Here is a 22,677-nt window from a genome sequence, read left to right as displayed (position 1 = left end):
TGTACCAATTAATATATAAATAAAATTTAAAAATAAAAAAACTAAGAAATATATTTTTATTAAAAATTTTACCAGTAAAAAACAAACAAGACAGCTTTCTGCCTCCAGGTCCTCGGTGCCGTTCGGCGTTTCCCGTTGCCCTCACGGAGGCTGGCTCGCTAGGCCGCGCCGCGCGCACCGTTCCTGCCCCTGGGTCTCCGCTCCGCTGCCGGGCGCAGTCTGGCCGCAGACTGTCCCCACCTCCAGGAGCCGAGGCTGGAGGACGCCCCCGGTCCCTCACTCCGTGGGGGCGGGGCCCCGGAGCGGTCCGTCACGGGCTCTGGAGAGCCGTCCAATCAGACCCGGCTCTGGGGCGGAAGGGGCGGGCTTCCGCAGCCTCGCGGCTTCTTCCTCAGCAGCTTGGCTCCGTTGCGTGCTCAGGCTGCTGGCGTACGGTGCCCAGTCCCTGTCGTCTTGTCACTGGCGGGCGCTGCACGTTCCTGGAGAGGGGCCAGGGCGCCGCGGAAGCCCGAGATGGTGAGTGAGAGCGAGCGCGGGAACCCTGGGGTCCCCTTGTCCCCGCCGCGCGGCCCCGCGCGGGTCCCCTGGTTCCCCCGCCTCCAGGCGCTCTGGGCCGGCCGGAGCTGCGTCCTGGGACCAGATCCACGCTCTCAGTTAGAGCCTGGCCCGGGACCGGGACGTCCAGGGCTGCAAGTTCCCTCAGCCAGCTCCACGGACTCCCGGCCCCTGGCATCCAAGAAGGCACTTGATCCACCTCAGTCCCTCAAACCAGTGAGAGACCATGCGCCAGCGAAGTGTTGCTTTTAGGACGCCAAAGAGTTTATTGTAGAAGTTAGATACCGCTGGCAGGCAAACTGGGTCGCCGAAAGAGTGAGCGACCCTGAGTTCCTTTGCCCAGGCGTTACAGCAATTTTAGGTTTCAGGAGACGAGCAACTGAAAGTCACTCGAAGAGCTGGAGAAAACCAAGCTTTATTCAGCCGCCTGGCCCAGCGGAGTTAACCACTCCGAATTCTGAACCCGAGCTTTGGGGAAGGGAGGGTTTTATATACTCCAGTTTAGGTTGCGATGGGCCAGGGGCAAGCTGAGAGAAATTTTACATAGGCAGAAGTTCAGCAGGTGTTGTTATTCTCTGAGGCTAGGGGGTTTGGGGTACAAAATAGAAGTTAACAGGAATGTGTTGTGGTTACAAGGCAAGTACAAAACACTTACTGGGAGGGGTTATGGGGTTTGGCACTCTGAGGCAGAAGCAGGCAAATATAGGAGTCTGGGGTCTTAAGATTTAATTTTTCTGTATTACTGATTCCTTTTATTTTCCTCTGATTTCCTTCGTAGGGTGGTAGCCCTCCCTCTGTACGTTCTTTAAGCGCCCTGGGTTGGCTTTCAGTTTTGGATTGCGCATGTGCCTTCCTCCCATCATGCATCAGTTTTTAGTCAGATTTACGAATTTCCGTGCCTAGGTATGACATGCTAATTAATGATTGTATTTAGGAGGTGTTAATTTGGGCTGGAGGATCAGATCTACTGTTCATGCATCCGGAGAGAGCAGGAAAGTCTGTAGTTGTCCTGTGGTTAGTTTGTAGTCGCCTCTCTGCTATAGGTCCCTTTCTGATTGGCTGTGTTCTGTGTCCCAGTTCAGATTAGGACAAGCTGGTCCTGATGGTCCTCTCCCCTCTCCCTTGGCTCATGTCTTATTTGCTGCCTACATGAACACAGTGGAACCAGGTAACTTAGCTACACGGAAGAAGTCTCTGGACTTGCCCCAGGATTCTCGCCAGCCCAGCCATAACGACCATGTCATTGACGATGCTGGTGTGACTCCTACCCTCTGCTTTGCATTCCTTGACAGTTTTTTCAGTGCCATCAAAGGTCAGAAGCCCCTCCACTGGGTAAGGGGCCTAGGCAAGCTGGTCTTTGGCAACGGTCAAACCTCAGTACCACACTTAATGCTCAGAATCCTCAGCTGGTCCTCACTGGCCCGATCCCACCCTGTGGAGGGTGCCTTTATTTCTTTTTTTCTTTCAAGTAAATCTTTGACCTTGCTGCTCCTTCCCGGTGCCCTACTCAGTTCTTTGTTTAGGGTGTTAAGGATCTGGGTAGGACCTCTGGTCCTGTCAGAGCAGGTCTCCGACTTGTCAGGTCCTGGTGGTGACTAGGGAGTCCCCTGCATCCCCCAGAGCGTGCTCGGAAGACAAGTTCATTAGGGAGTCTGGGGTCTGGTAATGGGGTTCATGTGCAGAGGCTGGTTCTTTGGGTCCCTTTCTCTCCTTTTCTTGGCTTCTCCATTTTCCTTAAGTCTCATAAATGTAAGCAAGCAGAATGGAGGACCTGAAGCCTAGTTCCATCTAGGGCTGGAGGTAAATCTCTCATGTTTCACTTCTGTTTTGCGTTCTAAAATGCCAACTCCCCCCTGCAGTTAAGGACATTAGCAAGTGTGAGCAGAAAATACTTTACTTTCACCCAGATAGGAATGACCATGACCTGAGAACATGGATTCAAATTATCCTGAGAGACGTGTTCTGCCCTGGGAAAGGTTGCTTGAGTTTCTCTAGTTAGAGAACAAAAGAAAGTCATTATGTAGGCAGGCTGTACAAAAGTGGGGAAATCTATTATACATCCCAGACTTTTTTGCAAGATGAGGTCAAATCCAGGAACACACTGCCATGAGCTATATCCCCAGCCCTTTTTACTTTTATTTTGGTAAGCTGTCATTTGGCCTCAGAATTTTCAATCCTTGTGGTTTAGCCTTCCTTGCAGCTAGGATTACTGTCATTTGTCACCATGCCCAACCTCTGAGGTTATAACATTCTCAGCTTTAGGGTTACTTGAGGCTACAAGTGTGTTAAACTTGATATGTTTCAATAAGTCTGTCTTTCAGTTATGAGAATGTTTGGTCATATACAAAAGTTAATTGGTTATTACAGGGCCTAATACAGCTCAACATCATTCTGGCTGTCGACTTAGAAAATTCCATCTCTCCACAATCAGTGGTGGTCTAGTTAGACTAGGCCACACAGTCTGCAAGGTCTTTAACAGACACCTCTTTTTCAGAGAACTTCAGCTCTTGTCTTGAAACAATCTTTGTGTCTTTCTTCCCTTTTTTTCCCTAGATGCAGATACCTAACCAGAATATCTTTGGGTTGAAGTTCCCTTTTGGAAACTTTGCAGGGTGATGTGTCTTCAGCCATTGTCTTATATTTTCCTGGTCCTGGGTTTGAGAACTGTCTGGGACTAGCACAGGGTACCCACAGCTTCCACACGACCTAGAGTGTAATGATTTTCAGGCCCAGCATCAACTCCTAGAGGGCAATGTGAGGTATGAGGTGGAGCCTTGCAGGGAACCAGCTGAAGACCCGAGGCTGGGAGCAGCCTCTTGGAATAGGCCTTAAATAGCTAGCTCTTTGGGACACTAGCTACCCCCACCCCCACCCAGTTCCTGTTGCTTGGGGATACATTGATAGCCAGTCAGATGCTGTAGTGGAGGGCCAGGTTATAAATGACTCCTGCGCCTGGCATTCTCAGAGCTGTGAAGAGAGAAAAGCTCTTCCAGAGGAAATGGAAACCCACCCCAGGTAAGTGGTGCAAAAATATGAAAAGCAAGGTGAACTGAGTCATTCCCTGTCATCTTCTGGGAGGATGACCACGAAGTGTTTCTGTGACCAAGATCAGGGTGGGAAGATGTCCCAGAGGATCGGATGATCGTGCGTCCCTGTTATCTGTGTTCCCTCAGTGCCACCTTCTGTATTCCTTTCTGTGATTTCCGTTTCTGTGTTTATCACCTTGAAATGATCTGTTCACCTATTTGAGCCCCACCTTTTCTGTAATGTGAAATTTATTTCTTCAGAACTGCATAAGAAGCTGACATATTTAAGAAAGTGGATTTCAAAAGGAATCAAGGTCTAGTTTTATGTCCCTTGTTTAAAACTTCACTTTTTTTGCTTCCCATAAGTATATATAAAAGTTTTTGAAATCTTATCTTTTGAGTGATTTGAATAAAACTCCATGTTCTAGACTCAATAATGCTACTAAAGATAAACAGAGAAGATATCTTTTCAATTACTACTGCAGCAAATGAAGAATTTTCATTGAAGTGAGGAGAATTTTGAGGGGGGTTATGGCAATGTGTCTTACTGTAATTTTAAAAAATTGAGCATTGTGCCGTCCCTGTCCCTACCCCCTTCTGAGGCCCGGGCCGCGTTGTCGGGGGGGGGGGGGGGGGGCTGCTGCCCGTGAGAGGAGCGGCCACGGTCACAGTCCATTCACATGGGGAGCCCCGGAGGAGGAGAGGAGAGGCAAGGATAAAGTTCCACAGTTTATGATCTTCACACAGTCTAGTGAAAAAGCTGCAGTAAGTTGTCTTTCTCAGAACGACTGGAAGTTCAGTGTTCTTTTGAAGAGCACATATTTGGCTGACCTTTTATTTTATATATGTTTTTTTTTCCTGTGCATTATTTTATGTTTTCCATTAAGTTTATTGGTACATTTTAGGTATACAATATAGTTACATTCATCATTTGGATCTTGTACCTTTACATGAGTATCTTGTTTCTTATTTTTCCCCCATTCCCCTGCCCTCCATTCACCCCCTCCACCCTTCCATATTTACAAAGACTTTGTTTCCATTTTTTCCTTTTCTCCTATTTTTTTTCCCTTCTTTCCTTTCCCCTATCCCTCCCACTTCCCCTTCTCCTTTAGATGTTTTCTTTCTAATTCACAATATCAATTATACATTTTGATTCTTATTTATGTTGCACCCAGTGAGAAAGAACCAACCAGAGACGGATATTAAATCCACACAGGAGTTTATTACCAGCTGGGACCCCAGCGAGCATCGGACCCGAGCCCTGACTGGGGGGAGATTAACATATTTCATACACCTTTGAGGCCAGCAGTTTCTAGGCCCCCCTGTGGGATAGAACTAACAAAGCAAGCCAAAGGTACAGAAGGGGAACATCCTGTTGTTAGAACATTTGTAAAACAATAGTTGATTAATTGTTGTTTCTAAGAGACTCTCTAAGGGGAGGAGGTTTCTAAGCTTCCTCTTTTTGAGTTCATCTAAAGGGCAGGCAGGTGGGTCGTTCAGCAGCAATATGGAGTCTGTCTTGCTAACTAGGGTCCTTCAATTTACACATTTAGTTTTTCACACCAGAGAAACTATTCAGTATTTACACGTGTGACCTATTTATTTCACTTAAGAGTATGGCCTCAATGTGCATCCGCTTAGCTATAAATGATTCTAGTTTCTCATTCTTTATGGCTAAGTACTACTCTATTTTATTAAAAAAGCACACTTTCTTTATCCAGTCTCCAGTTGATGGGCAGTTGGGCTGTTTCCAAGTTTAAGCTGTTACAAACTGTGCCACTATAAACATGGGTAAGCATATATTGCTGTAGTATGATTCTTTTAATTCTTTTGGGAAGTTACCCAACAGAGGAATAGCTGGGTCAAATGGGACCTCCAGCCCTAGTTCTTTGAGGTATCTCCACACTGATTTCCACAGTGGTTGCACCAGTCTGCACTCCCACCAACAATGGAGAAGGATTCCTTTCTTCCCACAACCCTGCCAGCATTTGTTATGGGTTAATTTCTTGATAGCAGCCATTCTTTGTGGGGTGAGGTGGAATCTCGGTGCTGTGTTCATCTGCATCTCTTGAATGACCATTGATGTTGATCTATGTTTTTATATATATATATATATATATATATATATATAATATGTTTTATATATATATGTTTTTTGTTTTTTCTTCCCCCAGTATTGGAGATCAAGCTCAGGACCTTGAGCTTGCCAGGCAGGCACAGTGCCACTGAGCTAAATCTTTGGCTTGAGAATTTTTTTTTGTTTTTGATTTGTTTGTTTGGTACTGGAGATCGAACTCAGGACCTTGGACTTGTGAAACAGGCAGTGGCACCTATTTGATATCTTTCATGTGTATCTTATAATCATTTTGTATCAGTATACATATTATAGGACTTAAAATTAGTTTTAATGAGCTATGTATTTATTCACCTGTTTATTTGTTTTGCATTGTTGGAGATCAGACCCAGAGCTTTGGTTCATGTACATGTTCTAAAAGCTTAATTACAACATTGTGAATAGCTTTTTTTTTTTTTTTTTTTTTTTTGGTTCCAGGGATTGAACTCAGGATCTTGCACTTGCCGGGCAGGTGGTAGGACTGCTGAGCTAAATCCCCGGCCCTGAATAGCTTTTTAAAATACACTGAGATTTGTATATTGAGTTTAATTCTGCAAACTTAACTACAAATATTACATGTGCAGAAAATACAGAAAGCAATTGCACCATCAACTGATGCTATAATGAGGACATTTACTTAATGACAACCAAATGCAGAATTTGGGAAAGAAGTTTTTATACTCTATTACCACATTGAAGTTATTTTGAAGGCCAAATTATCTTATTTATTTCCAAGTGGAATCTGCATTGTTAATCATAATTTTCTTGCTTTTCTTTATAGTTTTGTAACCATTTATATATCTTTATTCCAGTTTTTGTTATTTTTAACAAAAGTGGTATTATGTAGTATGTAGTATGGTTTCTTGTTTGCACACTAATGGATTTTCCATGGTGTGGTATTTTATTTACTTCTTTGTTATTCAGAGCAATTTTAGGTTTTCAGAAAAATTGATGTGCTATAGAGAATATAACCAAACTCTATTTCTTTTCAGCTTATAATTTTCTGTTTTTCATATCTTGCATTTCTATAGTATATTTGTTACAGTTAATAAACTAATATACTGCGTGTGATGATGATGATAGTAGTGAAACAACATGTTATTACTAGTTGAAGTCCATCCTTTATATTACAGTTCAATCTTCTCCAGTACATTATTTATATGGCTTTTGACAATTGCATGTGTCATGTATTACCATGATAGTATCCTACAAAATAGTTTTACTGTAGTAAAAATCCTGTGTTCAACCTAAAAGTTTTTCTGGGGGGGCATTGAGGCAGGGCATTACTTTGTAGATGAGGATGGTCTTGAACTCACCATGTAGCCCCAACTGGTCTTGAACTCAGGGTGATCCTCCTGCCTTAGCCTCCTGAGATTATAAGTGTACACCACCATGCCTGGCTCCCTGATTTTTATATTTTAAACTAGCATTGTATACCTGTAATAATTCCCTGTTGATTGTGGTGTTTAAATCTTTTAATATAGTTTTTGAATTGAATTGCTAATACTTGTTGAAAAATTTTGCATTTATAATTATGAGAGTACTTTGTAGGAACCAGCCTGTGAGTTTATTCCTGACCCAGTGGGCAGACAAGGATTTTTTTTAAAAACCACAAACATAACGGCTCTGGATTTAACTCAGTGGCATTGCACCTGCCTTGCAAGTGCAAGGTCCTGAGTTCGAACCTTGGTACCAAAAAAAAAACCAACCCAAAACCACAAACAAAATCTGAAAGAGGGGCCAGGGGACTCTACCTCTAGTGAACAAAAGAGCCCTGAACTGACAGTGCCCCTCACTTTTATTAGATTCATACAAAGAAAGAAAGAAGCACGTGATCCAGGGGTCAGGGAAAGTTCATTAGTTTCTCATAATTTGCAGACTGCACCCCTGTGTATACATTGTTTTTTTTTTTTTGATATTGGGGATCAAACTCAGGACCTTGAGCTTGTGAGGCAGGCAGCGGCACCACTGAACTAAACCACCAGCCCCTATGTGTATATTCTTTAATCAGACTTCAGCTGTTTGTTGCTGTCATGCTAGCACGAGGGTGGGGTAGGGGTGGTGTTTGCTATCCCTTCCCCCGTGTCCCAAGGAGAGTTCAACCCAGGTCCTGGTCTTTACATTTGGTTTCCCATTGTACTTGATTTGTAGTTTTCTTATTAGTAATAGTGTATCTGTCTGGTTTTGATAATCAGTTAACATAGGTCTCATAGATTGAATTAGGAGGTATTTATTCCTCTTCTGTTGTATAGAATAAATTACAGGGAATTGGTGTCAGTTCTTAAATATTTTGCAGAATCCACCAATCAGATATCTTGAGTTTTTTCTTTTGGGGGCTGTCATTTACTTATTCTACTTATTGAATATATATTGGCCTATTGTTTCATCTTCCTTTTTTTTTTTGACACAGGGTCTTGGTCTGTAATTCAGGCTGGCTTTGAACTCACTTTGCAGCCCAGGCTGGCCTTGAACTCGCAGCAGTCTTCCTGCTTCAGCCTCCCGAGTGCTGGGATTACAGGCATGTGCCACCCCATCTGGCATATTGGCTTATTTATATTGTTTTTTTCTCTTTGTGTGTTTGTTTTGATAGATTGTTTTTCCCATGGAATTCATCATGTTTAAGTTATCAAGTTTTTGACCATGTAATTCTTGATAATATTCTTTTATGGTTATATTTAATGTCCATAGGATTAATAGCTATTTTGCTTTCATTGCTAGTCAGTGATTTTTCTGCCTTGTTTTTCTTAATATGAGTTTAGGTTTTCAGTTATATTAATGTTTATAGAGAACCTGTTTTTTTTTTTTTTTTGTACCAGGGATCAAACTCGACCTTGTGCTTGTGAGATAGGCAGTGGCACTGAGCTAAATCCAGCCCGAGAACCTGATTTTGGTATTGTTGTTTTGTCTGTTGATTTCCTGATTGTAGTTTCATTGATATTTTCTCTGGTTATTTTCCTGTTTGATCTACATTTACCTTGGTCTTCTCTCTCTAATCTCCTAATGTGGAGTATTAAGTGATCGTTTTAGATTGTTCTTTTCTAATGTATGCAGTTGATACCTTAAATCTCCCTTGAAGCAGTGCCTGTGATGTATTCCACAAATTTTAATAAGATGGGCTTTGCTTTCAGATACACAAATTTTTTTTGAGACGTTCCTTTGACTCATGTAGTATTGACAACTTTGTGATTTAACCTCCATTTACTTGGATGTGTCCCAATTGTGTTTCTGTTACTCATTTCTGTTTTAAGTCTTCCATGTTCTTAGAGCCTACTTTTAATATTTTTTAGTATTTGTTGTGAATGGGTTCCTTTTCCCCCACACCCTTTCTATCATTTGTAATTATGTGATTTCTTGATGCTAGCTATTCTTTCTGAAGTAAGGTGGGATTTCAGTGATTTAATTTGCATTTTTCTAATGGTCAGAGATATTGAATCTTTTTTCATTTATTTATTAGCTATTGGACTTCTAAGAAGTATCTGTTAATTTCAGTTTTTAATTTTTGGATTGGGTCTTTTATTTTGGGGGGGGTCTGTTCTTTTGAGTTCTTTATATATTCTAGGTATAGTCCTCTGTTTGAGTAATAGGTGGCAAGATTTCCCATTCCATAGGTTGTCCTTTTACTATGTTTGGTTGTTTCTTTTTCTCCACAGAAACTTTAATTTGAAATGATCTCATTTGTTAATTTTTGATACTACTTCTTGTGCAATTGGGGTTCTGTTCAGAAAGTTCTTGCCATCGCCTGTGTCTTCAAGAGTTTTGCCTATTTATAGCAGATTATTTAATATCTAGACTTTTGATCCATTTTTAGTTTAGTACGTAGTGAGAGATATGGGCTTTGTGTGTTGATTGTCATTTTCCTAGCACCATATATTAATGAGGCTGTCTTTCCTCCAGCATGTTTTTGGCTACTTTGTCAAAGGTCAGATGGTTAAATGTTCCTGGGGTTGTTTCTCCACTCTCTGTTTTGTTCCATTGATCTGCACATCTACTTTTGTGCCAGTACCATGCTATTTTTATTATTGTAGCCTTGTATAACTTGAAGTTTGGCATTGTGATGCCTCTTGCTTATTTATTTATTTATTTATTTATTTATTTATTTATTTATTTATTGGTACCAGGGATGGAACTCGGGACCTTGGGCTTGTGAGGCAGGTGACAGAACCATTGAGGTAAATCCCTGGCCCTCTTGCTTTATTCTTTTTTTTTTTTTTCCTCTTGCTTTATTCTTGTTGCCCAGGATTCCTACTGCTGTTGTAGGTCTCTTCTGGTTCTGTGTGAGTTTTAGGATTATTTTCTCTAGTTCTGTGAGGAATGCTGTTGACATTTTGATTGGGTTATATTATATCTATATTATCAACTTTGGAAGTATGGCCATTTTGACATTATTGGTTCTGCGTATCCAGGAACAGGAGATATGTTTCCGCTTTCTGATGTCCACTATGATCTCCCTTATCAGTACTGTAATTTTCATTGTAGAGTTGCTTCACTTCCTTGGTTAGGTTAATTCCTAAGTATTTAATTTTTCTTGGTGCTACTGTGAGTGGTACTGTTTTCCTAATATATTTCTTGGGGAGTTGTTTATTGGTGTACAGGGATGCTATTGATTATTGTGTGTTGATTTTGTATCATGTCATGCTACTGAATTTGATTATTAATTCTAGAAGTCTTTTGGTGGAGTATTTTGGATCAACCATGTTAAGGATCGTATAATTTGCAAATATTGATAATTTGACTTTTTTTTTCTGGACATACAGTGGTACCTTGGTTCATGAACTTAATCTGTTCTACAAATCTGGTCTCTAACTGAATTGGTCACGAACTGAATCAAATTTCCCCATAAGGTTGCATGTAAATGTTAATCCATTTTAAACCATATGTGTTATTTTTTGGGGGTTTTGGGGTTTTGTTTTGGGGGGAGTTGGTAACGGGGATTGAACTCGGGTCCTTGCACTTGGATGCAGGTGGCAGAACCACTGAGCTAAATTCCCAGCCCAGAAAATTATTTCTTAATGGTAGGTATGAACATCTTGTGCAGCCGTTCCACGAGCAATTGCCTTATGATCCAAGCTTTCGCATTAGCACTCCACTATTCTGTTTCTTGAATGCACCAGGGATCTGAGAATGGTACACCAGTAGTGGCTTAATCTTCAAATTGGCACTTGCATCTGCACACTGCTCTGTCCTTCATGGTCTTGTAACCTGCAGTGCCTTTTCCTCTGGCATGATGTAGGTTCTGTTTCACATCCTCTTCCAGAAGTGCCCTGTTTCATTGCAGTTGAACATTTGAGTGACATAGCCTTTTGCTTTCATAAATTCTATGAATTATTTCTTTTTTTTTTTTTGGTACCGGGTTTTGAACTCGGATCCTTGAGCCTGCATAGCAGGCGGCGAAACCACTGACCCAAATCCCTGGCCCTTTTCAGGGTATTTAATCATGAATGGATATTGGATTTTGTTAAAGGCTTTTTCTGCATCTATTGAGATGATCATGTGATTTTTGTCTTATGTTGGACCATCCATGCATCCCTTGGATAAAGCCTACTTGGTCATGAATTATGTGTTTGATGACTTGCTGCATTCTCTTTGCCAGTATCTTGCTGAGGATTTTTGCATCTATGTTTATTAAAGTGTTTGGCCAGTAGATCTCTTTTTTTGGTTGAGTCCTTTTCTGGCTTTGGAAGCAGCAATGCTTTCAGGAGTGACTTTGTGAATACTCCTTCCTTGTTTTTTTGTTTTTGTTTTTTTGGGGGGTGCCAGGGATTGAACTCCAGACCCACTTTCCTTTTTCAGTTAAAGAGTTTTAAGAACTATTGGTATTAGACCTTCCCAGAAATTCTTAAGAGAATTCAGTAGTAAATCCATCAGGTGATAGGCTTTTCTTAATTTATAGTTTTTTTGTCTTTTACTACTGCTTCAGTTTCATTGGCTATTATCGGATTATTCAGTTTTATCTTGGTTGTCTTTTGGTAATTCATATGTATCTAGGCATGTATACCCTTTTTTTTCTTGGATCCTTCAATTGATTGGAGTAGTTTCTCAAAGTAGTTTCAGCAGTGTCCATTGTGATTCTCCCATTTCTGATTGCCTTGATTTGGATCTTACCTTTTTTTGATAAGATTGGGTAAGGGTTTGTCCATTTTGTTTATAGCCTTTTAAAGGACTCGTTGATTCATTGATTCTTTGTATGTTTTTAAGTCTTAAATTCATTGATTTTTGCTCTGATGTTTTAAATTTCCTTCCTTGTACTTGCTGGTTGTGGTGTATGATCCCTTAAATATAACTGCAAGTGTGGCTTGCTGGCATTTGAGAACTTTTGCATAGGTAATCATAATGAATATTTGTCTCTAGTTTTTCTTTTTCCTGGTCTACTCTTTGTTTTGTATCAGCATAATTTTGGCCTTATTATAGAATGAGTTTGGAAATTTTTGCTCCTCAGTTTTTTTTTTAAGTATTGGAAGAAGATCTGCTTTATGTAGATTTCATCAGAAAAGTATTTTGTCATTTTTTTTATTGTTGGGGAATTTTGACTACTCTGACAATCTAAAACTGTAGTTTTGTGCAGATTTTGTATTTTTTTATGACTCATCCCTATGTGTGTTTCTACGTTTGTCTACCTCACTGATGTTGCTAAATCTGCTGTTGTGTTCTTAGTACCTCTTTAATTAAATCTAGGACATACAGTTCTTTCAATTGTGCTGTGCTCTTACATATGCATTCTGATGGTATTTGGATGGTATGCTGTAGAACAAGGGAAATCATTCTTTTTATCTGTCATTTAACCTCATTTTTAAGAATCCTAGATTTTGTTTGGTTATGATTTATTTCATAAGTTCTTCTCAACCCTTACTCCTCAATCTAGGCAGGAAATTTTGTGGGGCATGGAATTTGTTAAATATTCATTATTCCTATAAGGTTTGCAAAAGTAGTTTCTGTTGATTAAGAAGTCTTTTGGAAATTAATCATTTGGAAGAGGTACCATCTTAGTGATACTGAATTTTTTTCTAAGAACGCAAAGCATTTCACTTTATTCATGCTGGTTTAACACAAAACAATAAAAATTTTCTAATTGTCCTCTTTATTGAGGATTGGTCTTATTTGGTATTGGGCTAAATATTGTCTGGACTACCTAACTGGCAAACTTCCAAATGTTCTTTTCCTGTAATCACACAGCATCTCATCTGATCTCCAATTAACAAATTATGACAACAGGCATGAAATACTGTTTGCTAAGAATGCTCATTAGGAACTCAGTGTCAAGAATATTTGGTGACCAGATTAATGCTCTAGGCATTGCTGTGAAAGTGGAAGCAAACAATAGGATTTTAGAAGGAAAATTGGAATATACTTTGGATATTAGCCATACCAGGTTATTCTTATTGCTTAGATTATTGGGATCCCTCTGAAATGCTGAATTCTCTGAAGCCAGCAAAGGTCCATATTTTTTAGCAGACATTTCTAGGGATTAGTACTGCCAGATGTTATTATATTAGCTCTCTTTATAGTACTTAGTAGGATTTTGTTATGGCATGTATTAGAGATGTACTCACTGGAGAGAAGATAGGGAAGATCCAAGAACACACTTTACTTCCTGGGATCATATCAGTGAGAAGGGTGTTTGTAGTCTTTTGCTGCTTTCTGAATAATTTAATTCTAGTGCCAGAATAGTTGTGAATACAGGTCAAGAGTAAATTTTGATAGCCATATCATGGAAGAAATGTTTGGAGATCACAGAATCATGTGAACATCTACATACTGAGTATTGGTTACTAGTGTCTCAAATCTCACTCAGCCCTCACCACATATGTGGCATGTTTCAGAATCCTGTGTTCTATGAGGATGTGGCTGTGAACTTCACCCTGGAAGAGTGGGCTTTGTTGAATCCTTCCCAGAAGACTCTCTACAGAGATGTGATGCTGGAAGTCTTCAAGAACCTGGCTTCTATAGGCAAGAATGTCACCATTTCTTTACTTCATACTTAGAAAAGAAGTGTTTATTTTGGTCAACTGTGAAGAGTGTGAAAAGGGAATACTTTTGTGAATAAATCAGCCATGACTGCAGTATATAATTCACCTAGAACCTAGTATTTCTTCAAAATAATTCATAAGGATTTTCTATGCCTACATTTTAGGAAACAAATGGGAAGATCAGAACATTGAAGATCAGAACAAAAGGGCTTTGAGAAATCTAAGGTAATTTATATTCAGAACAGGAAGGAGTGTTCTTTGAACATATTTTAGCATTTCATATTTTTGTAAAGGAAACAAGCACAGCATGTAAGAACAACTTCATATGCTTTTATTCTCAGAAAAAATTTACTTAAATATATACTTCAATGTAGCATATGTTCAGTGTTTTCAAAATAGTTGACTGGCCAGAACTAAGAAACTGCATCTAGGGCTATCACTATTTTGACAATAGCTATTGGAAGTCAGTTGCACATTAGTCAAAATCCATTTACTTTCAAACAACGTGGACATGTCATAAAACCTACTCTTTCCTGATGTTAGTGGTAATATAAGTCTTAAGAAGTGTTACTATGTTTAAAAAATCACTAATAACCCCACAGTTAATAATATGCTTGTCATTTTTTACAGAAGTCATAAGGTAGAGACTTTATAAATGTAAAGATGGTAGTTAATGTGGAGAAAATTTCAGTAAGATTCCAAATCTTTTTTTTTGTTTTTTTGTTTTTTGTTTTTTTGGTGCCGGGGATTGAACTTGGGTCCTTGCGCTTGCGCAGCAGGCGGCGAAACCACTGAGCTAAATCCCAGGCCCAAGATTCCAAATCTCGATGTACCAGAGTAAAGCTATGTGAATGCAATATGTGTGGTAAACTCATCATATGTTGTTTATTTCTTAACAGGCACATCATACCTCACTCTGAACACAAAGTATACAAAAGTGATGAATATGGAAAAAAGCCTTATGAATTTAAAAAACATGGGAAATCTCTCATTTCTCTCACAAGTGTTCAGCAACCCATAGTAATTCACACTGGAAAGCAACATAAAAGTATGTGTAGGGAAGCCTTAACTTATTCCAGTTCTGTTCAAAGATATGGAAAATTTCATACTCGGAAGAAGCTCTATGAATGTAGCCAATGTGATAAGTCCTTCTCTAGTAACTCAGGATTTCAAAGACACATGATAAAACACACTGGAAATGGACGTTTTAAATGTAAGGTATGTGGGAAACCCTTTTTTTTCCCCTTTTCACTCATAAGACATGAAAAAGCTCATACTGGGGAGAAACTCTATGAATGTAAACAGTGTGGGAAAGGCTTTATTTCTTTCACAGCTTTCAAAGTACACATGGTAACACATACTGGAAAGGCACCTTTTCAGTGTAAGTTATGTGAGAAAGTCTTTTTGTACCCTAGTTTATTTAGAATACATGAGAGGATTCATACTGGAGAGAAGCCATATGAATGTAAATACTGTGGTAAGTTGTTTAGTGGTTCACATTACCTTTCTATACATGAAAAACGTCATACTGGAGAAAAGCCCTTTGATTGTAAACTATGTGGTAAGGCCTTTCATTCTGGCACACAATTTAAAAGACACAGGATAACACACACTAGAAATGAACCTATTACGTGTAAGATATGTGGGAGAGTCTTTGATTTTCCCTCTTTATTAAGAAGACATGAAAGAATTCACACTGGAGAGAAGCCCTATGAATGTACACAATGTGGGAAAACCTTCAGTGTTTCTAGTTCCTTTCATTGTCATAAACGATCTCATACGGAGGAGAAGCCCCATGAATGTAAACAATGTGGGAGATGCTTCAGATGTCTCTCAACACTTCAAGAGCATGAAAGAACACATACTGGAGAAAAGCCCTATGAATGTGACCAGTGTGGTAAAGCCTTCAGTCATCGAAGTTCCTTTAGAAGACATCGCAAAACTCATAGTGGGCAAAAACCTTACGAATGCAAACGATGTGGTAAAGCTTTCACATGTATCAGTTCCATTCGAAGACATGAAAAGATTCATAGTGGAGAGAAGCCATATGAATGCCAACAGTGTGGTAAAGTTTTCTCCACATCCTCCAACCGTAGAAAACATGAAAGAATTCATACTACAGAGTATTAATGGAAGCAGTAGGGGTAAAGCCTTTTATTACAATTCCCTTCATCAACATGAAAAACTTAATGGCTTGTGTCTAGATGTACCCCCAAAGCTTCATGCAGTCATGGGGCTTTTCAGAGGTGGCTGGATCTAGAGGGTGTGGTGCTGGGATCAAGGGTATCTGATTACTAAATCAGTCTACTGATTGGTTTGGTATAGTTCTGGCCAGAATTAAGGGTGTGAGTGCTACTATACCTGCTCTAGGGTGGGTAGCCTACATAAATATAAGGGACAAAAAGGGCTAATGTGCTCTCAACCTGCCTGTTTGCTGTGGACGGTTTCTCCTCTGAAATGCCTTTCTGCCATGCCACCCTGCCATGGAGCTGGCCGACTGGACTGAAACCTCTATAAACTATAAGCCAAAAAAACCTTTCCTCCTTTAACTTTGGGTGTTGGGTATTTTGTCCCAGCAAGGAGAAAAGTAAGACATTTATAATGGTGAAAATCATGTTGAATGCAAAGATTGTGATAAATTCATTTTTTCTAGTCACATTCAAAAGCACGAATGCATTGACACTGGAAAAAAGTTGAATGTAAAAGCTATGGTAATCATTCCATTTTCTCAGTTTCCTTCAAAGCTGGTTGTACTCACCTTGGAAATAAAAGCCTCTGGGTGTGTGACATTTCAGTTCTTGTTTTATACATGAAAGTACTCACAATTGCGACAAGCTTTGTGAATGTAAGGAATGTTGAAATACATTTTATTTGCCTAGTACCTTTCAAAACCATAAAAATAGCCATAGTTGGAGATACTATTGAGTCAAGTAATTAGAACACCAACCAAAATGTCTACAGACCTAATTGAGTTCTAGCTATGCTAACAATACTATTGGGAAAATTATTTAATTTCTGAGCCTCAGTTTCTTCAGATATGAAGTGGAAATAGTAATATTCTGCCTACTGTAGGAGAATAATTGTGAAGATAAATTTAGTGCCAAACTTAGAATGTTTTTTCTGGAAGAAATTGTTTCAGAATTTTCTCATTGACTTGGGTGTGAATATAAAAAAAACCTTGTGACAAATAATTGCTTACTGTCAATTTCCTGACAAATCAGTGTTTACTGCAAAAAAAAAAATCCATAGTGAAAAGCTATATTCATGAAAGCAATGTGGCAAGTGATTCACAAGTTCTAGTTTTATTCTGTTGCACTAAAGGACTCATACAGGAATAAAAACTGAATAAGGAATGGGGTAGTATTAAACTTTTGCAGTTTTCTTCAAGACAAAAGGACTTACAGAAAATCCCTGTGAGCAAAAGAGCTGTGGTAAAGCTTTTCTTACACTGGATGAAATCTTCATCAATTCAAGAAATGTGGTAGGGCCATCTGTTTTTCCAGTTTTATTGAAAGAACTTATTGAGAAACACCCTGGAGTATATGGAAGTGTATATACCTTCATTTCTCTCATCTCACTGGAGATAGACATGTATATTACATGGAATATTTTCTTTTTTTTTGTACCAGGGATCGAACTCAGGCCCTTGTGCTTTCAGCAGATGGTGGCACCACTGAGCTAAATCCCCGGCCCTATGTTGGTTTTTTCATATGTGAAAACAATATTGCTTCTCTGGGATAAGTTTATGTGATTTGTAATTAAAATGTATATAATCATTGTTGCAGTACACAGCATTTATAGCATTATAGAATAGTTGTAAAGTTTAATAGCCTCTAGTATAATGTGTTCATGTTCCCTCCCAGGCCAAAGAATGATTCGGAATCAAACACATCACCCTGTGGGAACCAAGGAGCTTCTCACATTTATTTTCCGGTAATGGGGATCAAACTCAGGACCTTGCCCTTGCGAGGTGGGCACAACACCACTGAGCTAAATCCCCAGCCCCCTCACATTTTTTTTTTTTTTTTTTTTTTAGTCAAGAGACTTGGTATATAGTTCAGGCTGGCCTTGAACTCATGGCAATACTCTTGCCTTAGCCTCTTGAGTTGCTGGGATTACAGGGATGCATTACCATGCCCGGCTCACATTCTTGATACTATATGCCATTAACCTTTTGCTCACTGTGTATTCTCCTGAAGGCAGTCCCTATGTGGGCCTGCATAGGACTTGACTATGAGTGTGTATTATAAATTGCTGTCTATCTCACCTGTCTAGTAATGTTATGGTTTTGACTGTTCCAGTGTTTCTGGGTTACTTATCTATCCGTAATTAGTAAGGTGATCAATAGACTGTTGAAACCATTGACACAAATGTAATGGACCAAACATCCTCAAGGTCCTCTTGATTTTAACTAATTGCTCTTTGTTGGCTGGTTCAGTATTACACTGAAATTCTCCTTGGTGAGAACCAACAAGTTTTGATGAGCATTCGCCTTGTTCTGCACAGCCCTCTGTGGTTTTCACTAACATGTTGCTATCCTTTCTCACGCATAAACATTGTTATCCCCTAGATATCAATGACTAATGCACTATGCCACCCATGCTGTGTTGTTCCCTATCAAGGCAGTCAACAATCAGCACTGCAGTCCTGATTACCAAGTGTCATAGCTCTGTGGTCACTGCATTTGTCTACTCACCATCACTCTGCTTAGGTTAGCACAAAAAACAAAACAAATTGGGTTCTTTCTGTAGAGTATTTTAGTCTAGAAATTGCTAATTGCATCCCTACATGTAATTTTTTTTTTTTGGGTACTAGGGATCGAACTTGGGACCTTGCGCTTGCAAGGCAGGTGGCAGAACCACTGGGCTAAATCCCCGGCCCTTTACATGTAATTTAATATGTTCTAGCCATTCCTCTGCATTGGTATTTAGATCTAGAACTTTACTAAATATAAGCATCATTTTTATGTCAAGTCCTTACTAGGTAATATTGTCTTTTTAAAACAGGTGATATGTGATATTTTGTTACTCTTCCAGTAGAAAGTTTTAAATATCAAAACATGCTGGGGATATAGCTCAGTGGTAGGGTGTGTGCTTCACATATGTGTGAGAGAAATCTGTTTAATAATGATATTACTAATGTGAAAAAAAATTTTGAGACAAGGTCTCGCTCTGTAGTTTAGGCTGGCCTTGAACTCACTGTGTTGCCAAGGCTGGCCTTGAAGTTGCAGCAATCCTCCTGCCTCAGCCGCCTGAGTGCTGGGATTACAAGTGTGTGCCATCACACCTGGCTTAAGTGAAAATTTTAATATAAGGTTGCAACAGCAGACTAGAACAAACAGAAAAGATCAGTGAACTTGATGACTAGTCACTGGAAGTTATCCAATCTCAGGAGTGTAAAGTATGAAAGAAGGTTTAAGGGAGTCATGATATGCCATCAACAGAAGCAACTTAGCTATTATTGGTGCAGCAAAGGTAGAGTAGAGAAAGTGACATAAAACATTAAAGAAAAAACACAGTGTCCCAAGTATGAGGAATTAAGTAGAAATCCATAGGAAGACCAGAAGACACGAGGGCGAATTCAAAGAGACCTACCAATGCCAATACACTTCAGAACCAAATGCTAAAGACAGAGAATTTTGAAAGCAGCAAGAGAATGGCAACTTGTTACATAGAAGGGAAACTCCATAACAGTATCAACAAATTTTCAACAGAAACCTTCCCAGGTGGAGAGGAATGGGACACTACATTCAAAATCCCAAAATTTTAAAAAATCAAGAAAAATATACTTAGAAATACTTTCTTTCAAAATCTGAGGGGGAGGGCCAGGGATTTAGCTCAGTGGCAATGTGCCTGCCTTGCAAGTGCAAGGTCCTGAGTTTGATCCCTGGTACCCGGAAAAAAAAGAAAAATTGAGAAGAAAAGCTTCTCAGTCAAAACTGAGGGAGTTTAACAACACCAGAATTGCCTTACAAATATTTAAAGTGAATTTTTCAACCAAAGGAATATGATGCTACAGATATTCCTCATTTAATGACATACTTGTTCAACAACTGTTAGGATTTGTGGTGGAGGTGCGCTGTTTGGACTTAAGATGCACTGCTTGGACATACAATCTGTCCCTTTTTTTGTATAGTTTTGTACATCTTGTTTATAGAGCCTCATCTTTTTCTACAGTACACCTTGTTTATACATTAATTTTTGCCTACTGTTCAGTACAGTAGTACAGTTTTATGTTCTGTTTACATTACAGCACTACATGGAAGAGTTATGCAAATAAAAGCAAGTCATCAAGTTGGAGTTTCCTTTGATCTTTTTTTTTTTGTTCTGAATGTTGTACATATGATATGCAATTTCTCATTTAGCACCCAATTCATTAACAACCTAGTCACAGGAACAGAACTCAGTTGTTAAACAAGGAATATCTGGAGCCCGGAAGGAAGCTCCCCTGCCACCATCCCAAGTTCCTAGGGCAGAGAAGCTGAGCTGGTCCCAGCACCCAGAAGGAAGCTCCCCCACTGCCATCCCAAGCTACTAGGGCAGAGAAGGTGAGCCACGTGGGCACCACAAGCACCCCCCCCATGGAAATGAGAAGACATGTAAACAAGCCTCAAAAACAGACTTCTGGATCACCTAGAGCAACCCCAAAGGGAAAAGAGATGGAACGATCTGATACTCAACCACCTGGAACTGGCAACAAAAGAGGATCTGGGAAAAATGAAATCAGAAATAATCACTCAGATAACAGCAAAGATTGTGCTCATGGTGCAAGACATGATTAACGTAGAGAGGACACATAAAAAAAATAGAGGATCTGAGGAACATGATGGAATCCCAACATAGGAAACAAGTGGAATCCATAAAACAGATGCAAACAGATTTCCAGGAGATTAAAAACTCTATCGAAAGTCTGCACAGCAGAATGAAACAATGTGAGGATAGAATTTCAGATATAGAAGAAAAGATTGCAATTAGTGACCAGGAAAAGAAAATTGCTTTAAAATTGTAAAGGAACACGAGAAATCAATCCATTAGCTGCTAGACGATGCAAAGAAGAATATCATAAGACTGACTGGAGTCAATGAAGAAAGAGGAGAGAGTGCAGATGACATAAAAAAACTGTTGACAGAAGTGATGGCAGAAAACTTCCCAAGGAAGGGTAAAGAACTTGACCTACAGATAAGTGAGGCATATAGGACTCCAGCTAGTCTTGATCAAAAAAAAATCTACACATAGGCATATAATAGGATTTCAGAAATCCAACAGAACAAAATTCTACAAGCAGTGAGAGAAAAGAAACAAATCACATACAAAGGAAAGCCCATCAGAATCACAGCAGACTTCTCAATGCAAACTGTCAAGGCAAGAAGAGCTTGGAGTGATGTATTTCAAGCCCTAAAGGAAAACAGCCTCCAACCCAGATTGATGTACCCTGCAAAACTATCTTTCAAAATTGATGGAGAAATAAGATACTTTCAGGATAAAGAGCACCTCGGGAACTTCATGAATATCAAACCAGCACTCCACAAAATTTTTAGACAATACCCTAGAAAAGATAATGAGAATCACAACCCCAGGAAACCCAGCAGAATGAATCCAGTGGGTGTGACAAATTAAATGCAAAGGGAGAGAATCCAACAAAAAGAAAAAGTCATGACAAGGCTTTTAAAACTTTTAACTTCATCTCCCTAATGAGTGTATAATTCAACCTTGTTATTGTACTGATTAGTATTTTTCTGACTCTAGAGTTGCACACCTTTCTTTGTGCTATACTGGCTATTTATCATCTTATGTCTTTTTTAATTGGGTTGTCTATTAATGAGCTCTAAGAATTCTTTATATATTCTGGTCATAGGTTATATGCATTGTAAATATGGCCTGTTTAAGGACTACTTTTCATTTTAATGATGTCATTTAAAGTTCTAAATTTTGTTTTTGTTTTTTTTGGTACTGGGGATCGAACTCAGGTCCTTGCACTTGCAAGGCAGGTGGCAGAACCACTAAGCTAAATCCCTGGCCCTAAAGTTCTAAATTTTGATGGAATCTCATTTATCAATTTTTTTCTTTTATACATCATGTCTTTTGTATACTACGTAGTTCTTGCCTACCCTGAATTCATAAACATTTTCCCTTATAATTTCTTCTTAAAGTTTTATACTTCCAGGCTTTCATATTTAGGTTCATAGATCCCTTGAAGTTATTTTCATGTATGGAAATAACAGGTTAAGGTTAATTTTTTACATATGGATACCAGGTGTTTTAGTGCTGTTTGCTGAAAACACTATCTCTTCCTTGGCTCTTGAATTGAGTTTATAGTCTATAAAATGTTAATGTTAAATAATCTTTCAAAACTCAGTGGACCATATATGTGTGGTTCTATTTCCAGATTCTCTGTTTTATTCAAATGATCTGTATGTCTTTCCTTACACCAACACTGCCTTGATTACTGTAGCTTTAGAAAAAGTCTTAAAATTAGGTACTAAATGTCTTCCAACAGTTTTTTTTTCTTTTTTTACTTTTCTAGGTTCTTTGTACTCCTACATAACTTTTAAATTTCAGTATCCAATTCTTCATTTATAATAAGTATACACAGACCTGAATTTTTATATATACTTTGTGTTTTCTAATCCTGCTAAATTCAAATACAAGTTCTAGGGGCTCCTAGAGATTTCTTAGTATTTTCTCTGTAGATGACCATTTCATCTACATATAAAGATTTTGCTTCTACCTTGCCAATCCTATCCTAATTGTGTCATTTTATTGGCAGACTATTTTGGTGGGGCCTAGGTTTCAAAGTTTAATGGACAGATAAAGAGTAAGCATATCTGCCCTTGTTCCCCACCTTAAGGAGAAAGCATTGTATCTTCTCCATTCATATAAGGCGTTCTCGCTGGAAGTATGGAGTACCTGTCTTTAATCTGTTGAGAAGTTTCTCTTCTTCTAGTCTCCTGATAGCTTTTACCATGAACAGCTGTAGAATTTTGTCCAATACTTTTTCTCCAACTAGTGACAGGATCATA

At 39.1% G+C, this 22,677-nt stretch overlaps 1 protein-coding gene across 1 annotated transcript; it reads left to right on the top strand.

The window, feature by feature from the left end:
• The first annotated feature begins 232 nt into the window (after window positions 1–232).
• Window positions 233–19,952, top strand: LOC101713975 (uncharacterized). The gene is made up of 4 exons (XM_004874707.4): window positions 233–516; window positions 13,512–13,638; window positions 13,823–13,883; window positions 14,558–19,952. The coding sequence occupies exons 1-4, from the start codon at window positions 514–516 to the stop codon at window positions 15,786–15,788; spliced, it is 1,422 nt and encodes a 473-aa protein (XP_004874764.1). The 5' UTR covers window positions 233–513; the 3' UTR covers window positions 15,789–19,952.
• The last annotated feature ends 2,725 nt before the right edge of the window (window positions 19,953–22,677 follow it).

Source organism: Heterocephalus glaber, unplaced genomic scaffold, assembly GCF_053883595.1.
Source record: "Heterocephalus glaber isolate CG9 unplaced genomic scaffold, H.glaber_assembly_v1.0 deba00001466, whole genome shotgun sequence".
In the NCBI taxonomy this organism is placed as follows: Eukaryota; Metazoa; Chordata; class Mammalia; order Rodentia; family Bathyergidae; genus Heterocephalus; species Heterocephalus glaber.
This window is presented reverse-complemented; position numbering and strand designations above follow the sequence as displayed.

Excerpts from the sequence above, each read along its gene's own strand:
- LOC101713975 (XM_004874707.4), top strand. Across the intron at positions 13,639-13,822 it reads CAAGAACCTGGCTTCTATAG|GAAACAAATGGGAAGATCAG; the intron begins GCAAGAATGTCA and ends CCTACATTTTAG. Across the intron at positions 13,884-14,557 it reads AGGGCTTTGAGAAATCTAAG|GCACATCATACCTCACTCTG; the intron begins GTAATTTATATT and ends ATTTCTTAACAG.